The sequence below is a fragment of the Symphalangus syndactylus genome, chromosome 10, assembly GCF_028878055.3.
Source record: "Symphalangus syndactylus isolate Jambi chromosome 10, NHGRI_mSymSyn1-v2.1_pri, whole genome shotgun sequence".
Lineage (NCBI taxonomy): Eukaryota > Metazoa > Chordata > Mammalia > Primates > Hylobatidae > Symphalangus > Symphalangus syndactylus.
In genome coordinates, this window is record NC_072432.2 from 24,420,344 (window position 1) to 24,440,740 (window position 20,397).

The window sequence follows — 20,397 nt, forward strand, 5'->3', positions numbered from 1 at the left end:
AGTGTTCACATTTATAGCAAACATAAGTGAAGCAAACTTTATTTCTGTATCAGAAACAGCTTTATTATGCTATTATTTAAACATGTATCTGAACTTTCAATTAAGGGGGCAATTTTGTTACAGTAGTCAATCCTCTTTCTTTAAAATAAATACTTTTAGTACTTATTTGTACTGAGAGTACAAACAAGATGTGTTAACGAAATGGAACTACAGCGTCTTTTTTTCACTTACTGCCCCCCCCCACTTTTTTTTCTTTTTAGGCAGAGTCTCATTCTGTCACTCAGGCTGGAGTGCAGTGGCATGATCTCGTCTAACTGCAACCTCCCCCTCCTGGATTCAAGCAATTCTCCTGCCTCAGCCTCTTGAGTAGCTGGGATTACAGGCATGTGCCACCATGGCCGGCTAATCCTTATATTTTTATTAGAGATGGGGTTTCACCATGTTGGCCAGACTGGTCTTGAACTCCTGACCTCAAGTGATTTGCCCACCTTGGCCTCCCGAAGTGCTGGAATTACAGGCATGAGCCACCACACCAGGCCTCTTAACCCATTTTTCATATGGTAGTTGTGTTATTTTAAAAGTAAAAATATTAAAATAAAAATTTATTATAAATGTATATTTATGTTGTTAGATTTATATATGCTGATTATTATTGTTAATTTTAATGCAAAAGCTTTCATTAATTCCAGTGTGTAAGACATCATGATAATGTTGTTAAGATAATAAAGACTACAGGTTTATCATACGTTATCCAAAAATCTGAAATCCAAAGTGTTCCAAAATTGGAAACTTTTTGAGGACAAATATGATGCCACAAGTGGAAAATTCCACACCTGACGCCTTTGGTTTCTGATGGCTTAATGTGCAGAGACTTTGTTTTATGCACAAAATTATTTTAAAACATTGTACAAAATTACCTTCAGGTTATATGAATAAGGTGTATATGAAACATAAATGAATTTTATGTTTAGACTTGTGTCCCATCTCTAATGTATGTGCAAATATTCCAAAATCTGAAAAAATCTGAAACCCAAAACACTTCTGGTCCCAAGCATTTTAGGTAAGAGATACTCAAACTGTATTAAGTTACAGGCTATATATCAAGGTGTTTGTGATCTCTTTGAGACACATGTTTGGGAATAAAACAATTACTTATTGGCAGAAAGAAAAAGGTACAAAATTTGGGTTTGAATAAATTTCTCTGAGACTAGAGGCAAACTCTGGCTCCAGAAAGCGAAAGAGCATTTGAGAAAATAGTTGAAAGATGAGTAATATTTCAGTGGATGGAGAGATGAGAGAAATGGTATTTCAAATGGAAAAAAAACACATAAAGACCAGGTGGAGATAGTTGCTGTGCTCAGGCGATGACAAAGTCTACTATGACTAGAAATGACTGGAAACAAAGAAGATAGGCTAAAAGTGTATGTTGTGAATGTCAAGAATTATGTCTTCCAAAGGTTACTGATTTTGCTCACCTGAACTCTTTCCTTGCCTTCTTTTTCTTCCTATACCCAAACTCCTTCACAGTTGACAATCCTATTTCTGCCGCTGTCCAACCAGGCAGCAGAAATGAGAGACATTGATGGATGTTATGGCAGTGGTTGAGGAATAGTGTAAGGCATTTCAAGGGCATGCATGTTTGGTGTTTAATGATTCCTTCTGTCTCAAGCAGTATTTTCCAGAGAGCTTTAGTTTCTTGCACAGATTCTTTCGTTGTTAAGCTAATAATGCCAAGGTCCTTGATGTCTTTTTGTTTGTGTGCATGAATTTGAAATGGGTGAACTATAAGAGATTTTCACAGTCACTCAACAATCTTGACATCTTTTGTGTATTGGATAATATATTTGTTCTATTTTTCCATTTATTTCAAATTCAGAGTTATATGTCAGTGATGGAATCATAGTTGAGAACTTAGATACTTATTTGAATTAGCTGATACCATATCAATGAAATTTTGCAATAGAATATTAACAGTCAAGCTTTCAGATATCTTAGAGTATTGATGAGAGCTAAAAATGATACATTCTCTAATTTCTCTATTGAAAAATAGAAATATTTTTCTATGCATCATTTGCTTTTCATTTGGCAGCAAATTTATTTTTATAGGCAGATGGCTTGATTATTTGTTAAATTTATAGATGGATATATTCTTCAAATTAATTTAGACACATTTGAAAAAATTCACGCTCAACAGAAGTACATAAAAATCCTATAATATATTAAAATACATATATTACAAATTTCAAAAGATATATCTTTTGAACCATGATCATTTGACTGAGATTCTGTCAAATGAGGGTGACCATGATATTTTACTAATGAAATTGGTTTGAACATACCCAGTAGATGTCAATTATCTGCATATGAACTCTTGGAACTATGATGAATGCTCACTTTGATTTTAAGTATCTTTCAAGTGAATTAGTCCAAGAAGCTTAAAGAGACTCAAACTACTTCAGGCTTTACAGATTTTGATCAATACCATGGAATATTGCAAATGGAAAAAGAGAATCAAATTATTATCTACCTAATTGTGGCAGGCAGATTATAAAATCTGCCCTTGCCCCCAATTTCCTATCCTCTGGTTATTCAATCAAAGACTAATCTGGCCACAGCTGTGAAGAGATTTTGTAAATGGGTTACTAATCAACTGACCTCAAAATCGCAAGATTATCTTGGACTGTTCAAGAGGGCTCATTGTAATGAGCTTCTGCTTTTAAAAGCAGAAGTGGAAGGCAGGAGAGCTGAGGCAGAAGGGAAGATTAGAGAGGTTTGAAGTTTGAGGACTTGACTTGTATTGCTGGCTTTGGAAATGAAGAAAGGGGATCACAAGAAACTAATACAGGGGCCTCTAAAAGTGGAGAACAATCACTGGTTAACAACCAGCAAAGACACAGGGATCTCAGTCTTAGGGCTGTGTGGAATTGAATTCTTAGGGCTGCATGGAATTGAATTCTGCCAACCACTTGAATGAGCTTGAAAGCATATTCATCCTCAGGGCCTTCAGAAAGGAGTACAGACAACCCTCACTTCCATTTCAGCCTTTTGTGCATCTAAGCAAAGAACCAGCTAAACCACACTGTGCCTGGACTTCTGACTTATAGAAGCTGTGAGATAATACATTTGTGTTGTTTTAAGCCACTAGGTGTGTAGTAATTTGTTATGAAAGCAATAGAAAATAAGTACACTAATTTTCAAAGTTTTTAGAGAAAGAAAGGTTTATATTTTCTTGATTGTCTATTCTTGCTAATAACAAACATTTGCAGTGAGTAAAATCTCTGTTTTACTAGGTAAAGAGAAACCATTCTAAAAGTCATCCGGATACCTGGATTCTCCTTAAACACTAATTAATGGTACGATTTGGGGGAAAATCCCTGGACTTTCTTTTTTCTCTTTTACATGGTTCCAGTTCCTCTAGTTTTTCATTTATATGTTTTTTTTTTTATTCTTACCCCTATTTTCATTGCTTCCCTTTAGATCGTTCCATAAATTAAGGATCTGTCTTCCATTAATGCCACTTGCCCCTACTGTCCTAGCCTGTGTAATTTTGATAAAGTCAAATTTAATTATCTGTCTACCCATCATCTATCTATCTATCTATCTATCTATCTATCTATCTATCTATCTTCCATCTGTCTATGTACTTATTTATTTATTCACTTCTTTATATGGATGCTCTTGTTTTAGGTGTTACATCTAAGAAACCATTGCCTAATCCAAGGTCATAGACTTACACTTATAGTTCCTTGTAAGAGTTTATATCTTATACTTAGGTCTTTAATCCATCTTTAGTTAATTTTAATATGGTATGAGGTATCCACTTTTGCATGTACCTATCCAGTTGTCTGAGCACCATATATTGAAAAGTCTATACTTTCCCCACTGAATTATCTAACATGGTCAAAATTCATAGATGTGTTGATTTACTTTTGAACTCTCAATGCGATTGCATTGATCTTTCTGCCTGTGCTTATGACAGTACCACACTATCTTCTTGATTACTGCAGCCTTGTACTGTAGTTTGAAAGGAAGTTACTAGGGAAGAGTAGGTCTTATAATTTTGTTATTTTCTTTCAGGAGTTTTTTGTCTATTTTGTGTTTCTTCCATTTCTATATGTATTTTAGTATTAATTTGCAAATTTCTGCAAAAATGGTGGTTGGAATTTTGAGAGGAAATGCATTGAATTGGTAGATCAATTTGGTAACTATTGTCATCTTAACAATATTAAGTCTTCCAGGCTATCATGCATCATGTCTTTCCGTTTACTTAGGTCTTCTTTGATTTCTTTCAACATTGTATTTTTTACATTTTTATTGTACAAATCTTGATTTTTACTTATTAAAGTTATTCCTAAGTCTTTTATTGTTTTTGAGGCAACTTTAAATGAGATATTTTCTTGATTTTATTTTAGATTGTTCCTTGCCAGTGTATAGAAATGAAACTGGTTTTTGCATATTGATTTTATATCCTATAAACTTACCTACTTTTACTTTTTACATCATTTATTTTCAGTGACAAAAGTTATTTAGTGACAATCCATTATACTCTCATCTAAGGATTGAATCAATGTTTTATCTAATTCTGTAGATTTACAGAATTTGTGTTTTGCTTAGGAAACCCTGCTAAACATAGAGCCTGGTAATCTGTCACAAACCAGTGTGTTTATATGTGTTTTTAAAATTCCTTTAGGTTAACGAAAAGAAATGTCTGCCATTTTTTTTCATAGTGCACACCCAATTCAGGCCAAGGCATTTGAGAAATCTCAATAATAGCGACAGTCAGGAGGCAACTTTTTTAAGTATTGAAAAATTATTAATGCTGACCCTAAAGGTTGCCCTGACTCAAGAGTTTGGAGTTCTGAATCATCATGTTTAGAAAAGAACACTAGAGAGGGACAATTTTCAAACAAGATGATATGGATACTTTCTAACAGGTGTCTGAAGTCCTTGTTTTTACAGTAGAGTCTAAATCTACTATAAATCTAAATACACTAAATAAAGTATACTAATATGTATTGTAGAGTAACTGATGACCTGCTGGAGTGACACATCAGTTAAGGGTTCCCGCTCCAGATTCAGACAGGTACAGATTTCTTCCCAGCTCCTCTACCACCTACCAGTTGTTTAACCTTGTTAACTGATTTTTACATTATTTAAGTCTTAGTTTTTTCATTTATAAACTAAGAGATTATGATGATGATAATAATAAAATTCACTTAATTATACTATTTTCTAAGTCATGCATTGTTTTCATTCCTCAAACCTCAAAGCAAAACTCATAATTTTATTTCCCTTCTTATATGAAAACATATTTGTAGTTCTTGATGCTATTATTATGAAGATTTAATGAGATAATTCATAGAAGTTGCTAGCAAAAAAATGGTGCATAGTAAATGGTTAATAAACGTCAGCTATTATCATTAGGATTTAATTTTTTTTTTTGAATTTTACATTTTATTTATTTATTTTTTTTTATTATACTTTAAGCTCTAGGGTACATGTGCACAATGTGCAGGTTTGTTTCGTATGTATACATGTGCCATGTTGGTGTGCTGCCCCCATTAACTTTCATTATAAGAGAGTGTTAAGACTTTGTCACATCTTTTTTTGCATCTGTTGACATGGTCGTGTGGTTTTTGTTCTTTACTTGATCAATATGGTGTTTGTATTGATTGATGTTTATGTGTTGAACCAATTTTGCATTCCTAGGATAAATTCCACTTGACCATGGTGAAAAATTTTTAAAATGTGTTGCTTGATGTATATTCATCAGTTATGTTGGTCTGTTGTTTGCTTTTCTTATGATGTCTTTGTCTGGTTTTGGTTTATTAAGGTAATTGTGGCCTTATAGAATGAGTTGGGAAGTGTTTCTTCCTCTTTTGTTTTTGATAAGAGTTTGTGAAGTATTAGTGTTAATCATTTAAATGTTTCACATAATTTACTAGTAGCCTTTTGTGCTGGAGCATTTGTTTGTGGAAAGATTTTTGATTACTGATTTATTCTCTTTATTTGTTACAGTCTATTTGGATTTTTTATTTCTTCTTGAATTGGCTTTGGTAGTTTGTGTCTTTCTAGATATTTGCCCATCTCTTCTATGTTATCTAATTTGGTAGCATGAAATTATTCATAGTATTCCCTTGTAATTCTTTTTATTTATATAAGGTTAGAAGTTCTGACCCTTGTTCACTCTTCATTTTAGTAAATTGAGTTTTTAATTTTATTTTTTCTTTGTTCATCTAGTGAAAAGTTTATCAATTTTATTGATCTTTCCAGAGACTTTTGTTTCTTAATTTTTTTTTTGTTTTTGTATTTTCTATTTTATTTGTTTCTTCTCTAATTTTCCTCCTCTGCTTACTTTGGGTTTAGTATTCTCTTCCTGTAGCTTCTTATTATTAATGTTGAGATCTCTCCTTATTTAAATTTAGGCTTTATAGCTATGCATTTCTTACCAAGCACTGAAATAACAGCATCTCATCCATTTTTATATGTTGTATTTTTATTTTCACTTATTTAAAGTATTTTCTAACATCTCTTGTGATTTCTTCTTTAGCCTAGTGGTTATTTAGGAGACTGTTATTTAATTCTACATATTTGTGAATTTTTCTGATTTCATTCTGTTATTAATTTAAATCATTCTGTTATTTCTGGAGAACATACTTACATGATTTGTATGCTCTTAAGTATATTGAGATTTCTTTTCTGACCTAAAATATTATCTTTCTTGGAGAATGTTCTGTGTGTAGTTTAGAAGCATGTGTATTCTTTTGTTGTTGGGTGGAGTAAGTGTGCCATATGTATCTGTTAGGTCTAGTTGGTTTATAGAATTGCTCAAGTTTTCTATTTTCTTGCTGATCTTCTATCAAATAGTTCTATTTATTTTTGAAAGTAGAATATTAGAGTCTCCAACTATTATTGTTAAATGGTCTACTTTTCAATTATTTTAGCTTTTGCTTCACATATTTCAGGGCTCTGTTTTTACGTGCACAGATGTTTATAGTTTTTATATATTCTTGATTGGTTGACCCATTTTTCATTATAAAATGCCCTGCTTTGTCTCCATTAAGAATTCTGTCTTCTGTCTAGGGTAATCAGGCAAGAGAAAGAAAGAAAGCATATTCAGTTAGGAAGAGAAGAAGTCAAATTATCTTTGTTTGCAGCAGACATGATCCTATACCTAGAAAACCCCATTGTCTCAGCCCAAAAGCTCCTTAAGCTGAAGCAAGTTCAGCAATCTCAGGATACAAAATCAATGTGCAAAAATTGCTAGCACTCCTATATGCCAACATCTGGCAAGTAGAGAGCCAAATTATGAATGAAATTCCATTCACAGTTGCTACAAAGAGAATAAAACACCGAGGAATACAGTTAACAAGGGAAGTGAAGGACCTCTTCAAGGAGAGCTACAAACCACTGCTCAAAGAAATCAGACCATGTTCACGGATAGGACGATGCAGTATTGTAAAAATGGCCATACTGACCAAAGTAATTTATAGATTTAATGCTATTCCCATTAAACTACCATTGGCATTCTTCACAAAATTAGAAGGAACTATTTTAAAATTAGTATATAACCCAAAAGAGGTCACATAGCCAAGACACTTCTAAACAAAAAGAACAAAACTGGAGGCATCATGCTACCCAACTTCAAACTATACTACAAGGCTACGATAACCCAAACAGCATGGTACTGGTTCAGAAACAGACACATAGACAAATGGAACATATTAGAGAACTCAGAATTAAGACCACACATCTACAACCATCTGATCTTTGACAAACCCGACAAAAAAAGCTATGGGGAAAGGATTCCCTGTTTAACAAATGGTGCTGGGAGAACTGGCTACCCATATGCAAAAGATTGAAACTGGACCCCTTCCTTACACCTTATACAAAAATTAACTCAAGATGGATTGAAGACTTACATATAAAACCCAAAACTATAAACATTCTAGAAGAAAATCCAGGCAATAACATTCATGACATAGACATGAGCAGAGATTTCATGATTAAAGCACTGAAAGCAATAGCACCAAAAGCAAAGATTGACAAATAGGATCTAATTAAACTAAAGAGCTTCTGCACAGAAAAGAAATTATCATCAGAATGAACAGAAAACCTACAGAATGGGAGAAAATGTTTTCAGTCTATCCATCCAGCAAAGGTCTAATATCCAGAGTCTACCAGAAACTTAAACAAATTTTCATTAAAAAAACAAACAACCCCATTAAAAAGCAGGCAAAGGACATGAACAGACACTTCTCAAAGAAAACATTCATGTGGCCCACAAACACACGAAAGAAACCTCAACATCACTGATTAGTAGAGAAATGCAAATCAAAACCACAATGAGATTACCATCTCACACCAGTCAGAATAACGATTATTAAAAAGTCCAGAAACAACAGATGCTAGCGAGGGTGCAGAGAAAACAGGAATGCTTTACATAGTGATGAGAATGTGAATTAGTTCAACCATTGTGGAAGACAGTGTGGCAATTCCTCAAAGATCTAGAACTGGAAATGCCATTTGATTCAGCAATCCCATTACTGGGTATATACCCAAATAAATATAAATGATTCTATTATAAAGACACACACATGCATATGTTCATTGGAGCACTGTTCACAATAGCAAAGACATGGAATCAACTCAAATGCCCATCAATGATAGACTGGATAAAGAAAATGTGGTACATATACACCATGGAATTTTATGCAGCCATAAAAAGGAATGAGATCATGTCCTTTGCAGGGACACGGATAGAGCTGGAAACTGTTATCCTCAGCAAACTAGTGCTGGGACAGAAAACCAAATACCACATGTTCTCACTTATAAGTGGGAAATGAATGATGAGAACACATGGACACATGGCAGGGAACAACAGACACTGGGACCTGTCAGGAGGGGAGAGAGGAGGTAGAGCATCAGGAAGAATAGCTAATGGATGCTGGGCTTAATACCTGGGTGATGGATTGATCTGTGCAGCAAACCACCATGGCACAGATTTAACTGTGTAACAAACCTGCACATCTGCACATGTACCCCCGAACTTAAAATAAAAGTTGAAAAGAAAAGAAAATCATTCTTCTGAATTTCATATAGCCATTTCAGCTTTCTTTTGGTTGTTTATATAGTATATCTTTTATATCCTTTTACTTTTAACCTTTTTCTGTAGTTGAATCTAAAATGTGTCTCTTGTAGACAGTGTATGGTTAGATCATGTTTTTATACAATATGCCAACTTCTTACTTTTGATTTAAGAATTTAATCTATTTGCATATTATATAATTATGATTTACACCTATCAGAGCGATAGGTTGTTTGTTGCCATTTTGCTACTTATTTTCTGTATGACTTATGTATTTTTCTTATTACTCTATTCCTCCATTACTACCTTATTTTGTTAAATAGATATTTTCTAGTGTAGTATATTAATGTCCTTTTCTTTTTTTACTATATATTTTTGAATTATTTTATTAGTTGTTGCCCTAGGGATTACATTTAACATTTTAATTTACAATAACTTAGGTTGGATTAATGCCAATGTAATTTTAATAATATACAAAAATTTTGATCTTACATCATTCTGCTCACTTCTTCTTTATGCTGTTATTGCCACAAATTACATCATTACATATTGTGCCCATAACCTAAGTTATTATTATTGATTTTTGTCAGTTATATAATTGATTATAATAATTATTGATTATATAATATCTACCTCTTTATTGATATTCTGTATTTTTTGACACATTATTCTTATGATTTCTATAGTTCTTTATATATGGTTTTCCTTAGCTCTTTGAAAATATTTGACATAGCTCTGATGTAAAGTCTTTGTCTAATAAGTCTGGTGTTTCTCAGAGACATTGTGTATTGAGTGCTTTGCTTTTTTTCTCTTTGCATAGGAGATATCTTCTTGTTTCTTTGCATTTCTCACTTAAAAAAAAACCTAGACATTTAAAACAATGTACTCTTGGACCTCTGGAAATCAGATGTTCACTCTCCCAAAAACTCCCACACATTTGCTTCTGTTACTGTTTGTTGTAGTTATAGTTGTTTTGTTTGTTGTTAATTTAGTGACTTTACTGAGAGTCTCTTAGATGTCACAGTCTTAGTCAATTTTGGCTGCTAGAACAAAATGCCAGAAACCGGGTAGATTATAAACAATGTAAATTTATTTCTCACAGTTCTGTAGGCTGGGAAAGTCCAAGATCAAGGCTCTGGCAGATTCAAGTGTCTGATGAGGGACCACTTCCTGGTTCATAAGACAGTACTATCCTGCTGTGTTCTCACATGGTGGAAGGGGCAAAGCAACTCTATAGGCCTTCTTTTATAAAGGAATTAAATCCATCCATGAAGACTCTACCTTCAGGATCTACTCACCTCCCAAAAGTCTCATCTTCAAAGATTATGTTTCCGCATATGAATGTGTGTGTGTGCAGGGGCACAAACATTCACACCAAAGCAGCCTGGGACCAATAAATCTCTATGTTTTGCTGAGGGACTCTGTGTGTATGTTGGGGTACACTTTTCACAGTCATCCAGGCAGCTGATAACTCTGCCTTAGTTTCCATTTCCTGCTTTCATAGAGCCTCAACATCAGCCAGATGTTAGGGCTTAGAGTCTTTTCAGGTATTTCCAGAGCATGTGCACAGCCGCACACATGCACGTGTCTGGCTAGATTTGCAGGAATGTGTTGGAACTTTTTAAACTCCCTATCAATGTCTCATTCTATTAGTTTATTATTTTCACCAACTGTTACACACTGCCTCAGGTGACTATGAAGTTATAACACTTGCTGGTAATTGTTTTCAACAAACCCCTTATGTAGAAAAAGCCTTTTATACTGAGCAAGCTATTATTATGGTCAATTTCAGATGGCATTTTAATTGTGGTCTTTCAGGGAACCAAAAGACAGGTCAAATAATGACAATTATTTGAGAATGAGGCTTTGAAAAAGGTCTAGCACCATTTTACTCATTCTTGTGGCTGCCAGGCTGCACAGAAATGCACACTGCTATTTTTCAAAGTTAAATGTGAAACTGGAGAGTGGGCAATGAGACTAGGGCAAGTTAAAGCCCATAAAACTCACCATTTTTTAAAACTGAGATTTAGCCGTTTGTTGAATAAAAGCCCTCCAAATTACCAAAAAGCTTTGGCTAATTTCCAGAGTTCAGACAAGTGGATTCTGACATTTTTGCCAGTTTCAAAATTGATTTTGTGGGGGGAAAAAGTTTCAGAGGTCTCTATTCTGGCATTTTCATTAACAATACTCTTGTGGTTTATTATATATTTTATGATCTCCTAAAGTGACTCACATAGCTCTTTGTCACTGAAGTCAGACATAAGTTGGTATGGCAGCATCCATGTATAACTTGTAGTAATGATAAGGGATTACTATTTGAGGGTATTCTTTAAGTGATACCATTTTAGCAAATATTACCTGGTTCTGTGAGCTTGCTAGCTTAATAAATTGGTATGAGGCAAAACTTATGATTCAAAGGAAACAGAATTTAATAAATAGACAGAAATTATCAACTTGAAGAGGTTTGTATTTAAGACTACTATTTGCTCTCTATTATCTGAACTAAACTATGTTTTTGTCAGAAATTAGTGCACTTCCATATTTCCATAAGTTTTGACATGTTAACATTTGCTTCAAGCCTTGGATCTTGTTATGATGATCCATTCCTACAGCCGGATTGTTTTTTTTGAAATGTTCTTGAGAACTGATATTATCTCACTGTTAAAATGCTCCATTTTTGAGTTCCTTTGAGCCAATTGGTTACTCTGTAGCATGCAACAGGATTTATGTCTCTCCTGCTCACATTCAGGTCCATTAATCTCTCAGAATGTGGGAAATGGAGGAAGTACAAGGCTGCCCATCAATGGTTGAGGAAAGTGAGACCGAAAATTCTACCTTATCTTTCCTGAAGATCAAGGTTGATGGAATTCACTGCCAAAGTTACTGGATTTAGCTCTCAAACCTTGATTCATGGTTTTTGTTGCTTTCATATTTTATATACCTCCTTTTTTGTCGTCAAACTTGAGATTTCATTCCAATACTTAACCAGTAACTGAGAAAAAGTATTTTTAAAAGTCCTCTAACATAAACATTTAAGACTATTAATGAAATTATGCTATTTATGTTATTTTGTCATTTTAATAATTAACTGTCACAAGATTATGTTACACATGTGTTTCAAAGACATTATGCACTGACTTTTATGAATGCAGGCACAACGTGGGAATTTAAGTATCATGTAAACAAGCTGTAATGAGGATGGTGTAGAGATTAATAGAGATATATGATGATAATGGTGATTATGTGTTTGCATATGATATGTGTATTACCAGGCTGCTAAAGGAAGTACAAGAGGTTTATAGAGAGAATATTCAATATAAACTTTGTTGTTCAAGAGCTTCATGCAGTCTCTTCTGGCTGGTTAGAGCTGTAGTAAAGGGGAGTGTTAAATGAGGGAATGGTCATGTGGAGAAAAGTTATGCTGTCAAAGATTTGCCTTTTTCTCTTGAACTCATAAACAGCCATGATGAAAAATGTTCTCTGGAAAGCCAAGGAACTTTCTATAAAGTGACATTTTTCTCTGGAGAACATCTCCATCTGTGACTTAAAGAAATTCCATACTCATACTAAAGGAGCAAGGTAAAATCAAGTGTGCACTAAAAAAAATTGCGATTGTCACTAAGTTAAAATTAAACATAGAAAACAGATATTGCCACTGGGTGCATTTTGAACAATTTTTCCCCCGTACAAAGAAAAAAGTTTATTACTAGAACAAATGTCAAAAGATATCAAGCTGTTTCTGAATTTAAACCTTTACTTTCTACTATAACCTGAAGATTAAACTTTATTGAATATTAGATAAAATACAGAATAATTTATAGTGCCATAATACATACCAAATGACAAAGTTTTTATTTATAAAGCACTCCGTTTAAATATTTAAATAATTTATTCATGTGTGAGTTGAAAAATATCACTGAAAAATGCTTTTATTATTTAATAACTTAATGTGTCAAATCTGATTTTTAATATCAAGCTTTTAAAAATAAATATGAATAATTGAGGTAATATTTTTGACAAATAAAAATAATTTTTCTGTGTATCTCAGGGATTCTTTTTAGTAGTTCAATATTTATAAACAACAATTTAGAGCTGACTGAATGCTATTACCATTTGTATTGCTAATAATGTTATTTAAACCTAAAATAATATATGCATATGGCTTATTATGCTTATTTGATTATTCACTTGCTTAACATTTGTTTACCTGCTGCAAGAGCCAACTAATGATAGTCCACTTGCATCACCATGATACCCACTCTTCATCTAAATTGTGTTTACATAGTAATTCCCGTAAGTATATTCTTAGAATAATTGTGTGTTATTACAGTTACTTCAGTTATGTCTCTGACTATATTCATAAGCAATCATTAATGTCACTGTTTGCTGCTTAATTAGGATGCAATTTTGGAATAGGAGTAGGGAAGAGAGGTTTCTTCCTTAGGTCTCATAATTTTACTATTGATTCTTTTAATGGTGTGACAATTAGATTTGATTTCCAATCTGGCTTTAAAATACCACTGAATAACTTAGGTAGCTATGACATCATAGTCAACATCATCATATTTCTCATTCTTTTTGACAAAGAGAAGCACATGAAATAGAGTGGCAGAAAACAATGGTTCTCAGATTATATGCTGGAACTCACATAAAGCATCACAGAAAATCTATGACTGGGGAATGCTCAACATTTATTTTACAGGCTTCTAAACCATGAGAGTCCACTGGTATTATCCATATTGCAGTGCATAGGAAAGCATCAGGGCTCAGAGTTGTTTTCCTTAATCCTAGGAAAAGCTGGGACTATCTGATCCAACTTTTTCTGAACACAAGCACAGTGAGCAATGATCTCTTCTAAAGCTGTAAGAGTTGAAGAAGGAAGAAAGAAACATGAAAAGGGGCTCATCAGTCAGAAACAAGTTTATTTTAAAGAATGAACCTGAGAGGGGCCTCTGGCCGAGTTAGGTCAAGAGCCCTTTCTCTTACAGACTAAAAGTATTTTAGGGTTCAGGATGGGAGAGCTTATCACAGGCTCAGAATGTTTCTGTGTCTCTTTGTCTTGCTTATCTGGGAGGGAGAGTTTTGTGTCTGTTCCCATACATCTTTCTGCAGCTGCAGTCATACCCCCCAGTCTGGAATGTGCTTATTACGGCCCACTGTTTTACTTGGGCCCATTGTATGAGTGTGAAGTTTGGTCTTCACACCATACAGCTGTCTTATCTGTATTTTACTGTCTGCTCTTTCTAGCTGCTTGTTGTTAGAAGTGATTTCTTTGAAATGCATGAGGTTAGAAAGGGAGCTGGAACTTAAAATGGTGGTGTTTGTCCAAGATGATGGTGCTCTTGCTCTGTCAAAAGTCTTCATCGAATTGCTTATTTTGGTAGACAGTCCTAATAGTGTAATGTTTTCCCTAGATAGCATCTTTGCAGGGATGTACCTTTCTATGTTAAATGTGATAAAATGGGTTGTGAACTGTAGCCCATAGTCATATTATAGGGAGTACAATTGCAATGAGCTATGTCACTAGGCAACATAAAGAAGTAAAAATATCAGATGGTTTGCAAAAGTAAATGATGTGGTTAAATTATTTGTTCTTTAAACAACAACAAAAAAATTATTAATCTATTGAGGATATGGGCCTGAATTATCACTTGGCGTCTTAAATTTGCCAGTGATCACTCTGAATGTAACACGTTGTCTGTTTTTTTTTTTTTTTTAAGTTTTGTAGGTACATAGTAGATGTGTATATTTATGGGATACATGAGATGTTTTGATACAGGTATCCAATGCATAATAATCACATCATGGAGAATGGGGTACCCATCCCCTAAGCATTGATCTTTTATGTTATAAACAATCCAATCACACTCTTTTAGTTATTTTTGAATGTACAGTGAGATTATTATTGACTATAGTCACCCTGTTGTGCTATCAAATAGTAGGTCTTATTCATTCTTTCTATTTTTTTTTTTGTACCCTCTCTCTTCTTTCTGATAGCTCACTTCCTTTCACTGGTTTCCAGAGTGGATTCTATTTCCTCAAGTTTAAGAAGCAGAGTTTTCCTTCCAACAAATGATCAATATGACTGCCAGGTATTTGAAAGCACACAGCATTTTAAATATTTTGTCACATTTGGGGACTTCTTTATCATAATTGTTTGGGTACTAATTGTCTTTCACAGATTACATTTTATTACTTCTCCAGCCAAGTGAGTGGCAAATTAATGGTTGGGCTTCAAACTGCATGTGGAGGTCCTATTCAGCATTTATGGCAAAACACAGCTGCACTCCCAAATCAGTGGGAGAGAAATGTCATCAAAATCCAGAGTTCACAGAGATTTCAGGTATGTGTGTTCTATTCTCTAACTATGGCCTTGAAGAAAAATAAGATACAGATCTTTAACACCAGGTGAACTAAAAGTAAGGCAACTGTCCCAGTTTGCCAGGGACTGAGGGATTTTCCAGGACTTTAAAATGCTGAAAGTGGACATCTCAGGCAATTTGGGATGGCTAGTCACCCTAAAAGACACTTTTACAACAAGGTTTTGAATTTTATGTATTAAAACTAAAGTTGGTATATTTTAAGACATACTAATGTATCAGTAAAATATAACCTTTTAATTTTCTCCTAATTTCTTGAACCCCCTCCATTTTCCTCTCTACTTTTCTTACTGCTCCAACTTCCTCTTTCTTTTCATTTATTTTTCCTTCCAGACTTTTCTCATGCTTTTGAGAGAAGGGAATGCTGGGTAATGAGGAAGGAGACTGTTTAAATACTTATTCCAAATGCTGTTAAAGTAGAATAATTGTCATATTCATTTCATAGATAAACTTAACACAGACTTTATTTTCTAAAGTAATTTAGAGAATTAAGGCCAATGCAAGCCTATTAAACACAAACTTATTTATGCAGCCTAATAAAACTTACGTATGGTTGAAATGTAATCTAATGATTATTACCAGTTCTTGAAGAAGTATTGCCTATTTTAACAATTGGGACAATCAAACAAAATTTTCCTGTTAAACATGAGATTTTAAAGCATTTTATTCCTTAAAACTTTCTAATCCTGCTCTGTGAGTCAATTTAACCCAAGTAGGTTTTTTTTAAATCATCTGTTATTAGAATGATGTAATAATCAATTTTGTAAATTTGATATAAATCAAATCATTTGTTATATGGTAGATTTAGCACTTGCTTAAATATAGGGATTAAATTGGATTGAATTTTACCTCTGATTCTTTTGAGTGGCTAAGAGGAAAAGAATGGCTAAATGAACAGGATCTTCATTGTAAAAGTTGAATTATAAGATATAAGAATGGCATAGTTTCTTAATTGGTCATAAATCACTGTAATTTGGAATTTTCAGGCTTCGATAAACTTAATGAGGATCAAAAGAAGGCTACAAAAAATCCGTTAGCAGATGGTTAAATGACACCTATATGGCACGACTTCAGAGAAACTCCCATTGGAAACACTAACCAGAGACTGAGACTGTACTCTATTGAAGTCAAATATCAGTGTTGGGGGTGTGGGTGGTTGGAAAGGCATCTTAAGCCATCAGGCACTTAAGTCTTTCTATCAACAAATCATTCATTCATTCACTTAAGAAATATTAATTTGGGGCTCTTGGATGTGGTAGGCACAATGAAGGGAAGTTTCCCTACACCATGTTAAGGGAAGATGATTGATAGGTGTGGGGAGGGGATACTATGTGTCCCTGGGCCCTGAAGACATCTGTGGCTTTCAAGGGTTGTGGTATGCAGAATGAGTACCCCCTGAGCATCAATAATATATTTAATTTGCTGTGGATGCTCAAGTGTTATTAACCGCTGGAGAAGTTATTTTATTTCTTACACTTCTCTCCTTAATCCCCTGTGTCTGCTTGTTGTCTCGACAATGACAACAAAAGCAACAAAACCAGGCTAAGACTGTGTTTATGGGGATTGAGTCACATCGAGTAGACTCTGAAGGATGATCTTGCTGAAGTTCCATCTCTCTCCGTTCTTGTAGAGATTTAATAAGTGAGATGAGAATCTTATCTATGGGTCGACTCCATAATTATTTACACATCTTTTTCAACTTTGAAACAGAGCTGATGGTATGGGAGTCTTAAACTACTTTTGCCAAGCTTTGTGGCCTTCTTAGACCTGTCTATGTCTTTTGGTCAAGGTCTCTATTAGACGCATAAGAGATCCTAGAGTGTTGAGTAGAGCTGGAACTTGCTGTATCTTGTAGGTCAAACCTTTCAAAATAACGTCCTTGTTTTGCTAAGCTTCCTATTCTCGAGTGATACATCCTGAGTTCTGATGGTTAAATATGTGCAGTAGATCAATAAAAAACGTAAAACTCCAGAATATGTAATATCCAGGGTGATTCGGCTGTAGCTGAGGCAGCAAAGTTATTCACTTGAGTGCTTTAAATGTACCAGTGGCTTCAACTAAAGCAGATGCATGTGCAATATATTAATTTTATATCCCAAAATACGTTATTGCTGATGTAAAAACAGTGCGTTTACCTTAAAGGCTTTGCAAAAATTAGGAGACCATACGACTCTCTCGGGATCCTTCGGCTACATCAGCCTTTTCGGATTGCAGGTATGCTTTAGTTCTATCCTGACAGCAAGTGAGCAGATGTTCATTTGCTTTTGTTTGGTGGGCCACAGAGAAGTGCTGTGCTTGTAATACAGCCTGCCACCATCTAGTATCTCACTCCTGAAAATATTTTGTGAGGGGCTTATTCGAGGGAATTCTGTAATCAGAGTCTCCAGACAGTATCTGCTGCCTCAAGAACTTACAAGCCTCTGAGAATTATTTCATTGTCTGCCATTTCCTTTCCATGCTGACTTCTAATAGTTTAAAAGCCGTGCATCTTTCTTTTAAAAATGTCCAAATAGGCGATTTTGGTCCCAGCTGGATCCCAGCTTAGCGTGGGCTTTGGAGAAAACCTCTGCAGCTGACTCTCACCTGGGGGCTTTATCACCTCCATCTGTGAATCACCAGGTCTCTCCTTTAATGAAATTGAAGCAGGTTAATTTCTGAGGGAATGCTGCTGCATACGCAAGGATTGCTATTTATCTACTTAGAAAGACGGAAGCATTTCAGAATGTTTCTGAAGATATTTAAGGAATAATAACAACTAAAATTTCTTTAGCACTTACTATGTGTAAGGCACTATGTTTTACTTCTTTGGATACAAAATTTTATTGACCCTTCACAAAAATCCTCTAAGGTAGAAAGATGATTACTCCATAGTTCACTGAGAATTACAATCTTTAGAGAGTTAAATAACCTACTAAATCCCATACCGCCTTAGACTCTAGGGTAGTTTGATTTCAGATCTCAATTACTAAGTCACTGAGCCATAATAATTTTTTTTTATTATGTTAAAGCATTACAGGGATTTAGAATACAGAGGAGAAAAAAGAGCCCAACCTCTAGTTTGGCCCAATCTGTGGTGTATGACTCATTAAATATTCTTTTGTCTGCTGTGCTGGGTAAAACAACAATTTTAGGCATTGCATGCTGCTGATTAATTGCAATCACATTTTTAAAAAATTGCAGACATAAGCGATTAATTTTACTGTTGTCCTAAAATGTTCAAGGAGACAAAGAATAAAACAAACTAAACATACAGTAGAAATGTAGCCCCCAATTCAGGTGAAACCTTTTGTCAGAAGCATTGGTACCAGAGTGACTCCATCTTGAGTGAGGGCTAGGAAAATGAGCCTGCTATGTTGCATTTCCAGAAAGCTAGGTATTCCTAGCCTCTAGATGTTTACTGGTAAGGGACCAGATTGATAACATTTACTAAACAGACCTGGACTTGGAAGTGTCCTGGTATCCCAATACCTTGAGAACAAAATCATTCCTAATTTTGCATTAAAGATAATAATGTCGATTCTTGCAAAATACAGTAATTAAGAAAATTAATCCTTTATCACAAAAGATTGTAGGAGAGCACATCTCCCCATGATCTTTTTTTATCCTGTATATAAACAAGTATTGTACCTAGGGTGGACATGTTCCTCCTCTTACTTTCGGGAACACCCTGCTCTGTCTACTGAGTGGCCATTCTTTTATCCCTCTACTTTCTTAACAAACTTGCTTTCACTTTATGGACATTCTCTCAATTCTTTCTTGGAGTCTGGATCGGGACTGCTTTTCGGTAACACTTTCATTCCATTTTGTTGTTGTTGTTCTTGAAAGAAGCTCATGTAACAGTTTTATGGGTAAGAAGGAATAAATACTATACCTTGCTACTAAGTATATCACTGACTATAATTTTCATGTTGAATGTCTGGATTGTTAAACTAAATGAACAATCAGTGCCTTAAGTATAAAAAGATACTGAAGCATTTTTAACATGCTATTATTTACTTTTCATTTCTTTGATATTTCATTGAGAAATGCTGAAGAGTTGTCAGCAGCCTCCTATTTAGAAAGAATAGAATTTATTAATAAAGACAAAAGATGAGCTTTGCATTAAAAATTGTTAATTTTAATCTTTTAAAATTCTACCCTCACTCTTCAAAGTCATTATCTGAGGTATTTTCCCTTTTAATTCAATAATATTTATGATAACACATGATGAGGAAATAATTACTCTCATCATTTCGTGTCTCAAATGTTTGCTTGGGAAATAAATGGAATGTATACTACTAATTAAGAAAACTCTTACATAATACATATAACCATAAGTGATTTTAATGTTTATACTCACACTGAAGCAGCTTCGTTGTCTGGGGCGATACCTGAGGTTCATTGTTTCATGCCAAGGAAATCAAAGACGTGAACACACAAGGAGTGAGGTTAAGAATGGAGGTTTAATAGATGAAAGTAAGAGAAGAGCTCTCTCCTGCAGACAGAGGGGTCCTGAATGGGTTTCCGGTCCATGGCGAAATGCAGGGGGTTTTATAGATGAGCTTGAGGAAGCGGTGTCTGATTTACGTAGGGCACTAAAGATTGGTCAGACTAGGTGTGTTATTTGCATAAGGCACAAAAAACTGATTAGGGGTAGGTGTGCTGTTTGCATAGGGCACAAAAAGCTGGCCTTTCCCACACTAATATTTTATTATGCAAATGGGTTCTCTGACTGGTGCCATGTTGCCCGTTTCTTTACTGTACATGTGGTAATAAAAGGGAAGACGGAGCTTCTATATTGGATATGCCTGGCCCCCAGATAGCCTTTTTTTATTGGCACAACTGCTGGCATTCACCCGTTCAAGCTTCCAGCTTGCCTATCTATGTTTACAGCTTGATTTTTCAGGCTGCTATTTGTTAGAAAAAATAATTTATTGGGCTGCTTTTTGG

At 34.5% G+C, this 20,397-nt stretch overlaps 1 protein-coding gene across 1 annotated transcript in view; it reads left to right on the top strand.

Moving 5' to 3' along the window:
- MALRD1 (MAM and LDL receptor class A domain containing 1) overlaps positions 1-20,397 on the top strand; it is a 690,246-nt gene that overhangs the window by 29,306 nt on the left and 640,543 nt on the right. The window contains exons 3-4 of the mRNA XM_063611006.1: positions 15,086-15,180; positions 15,270-15,431. Of these exons, the coding sequence (XP_063467076.1) occupies positions 15,086-15,180; positions 15,270-15,431 (257 nt within the window). The remainder of the gene's footprint in view (positions 1-15,085; positions 15,181-15,269; positions 15,432-20,397) is intronic.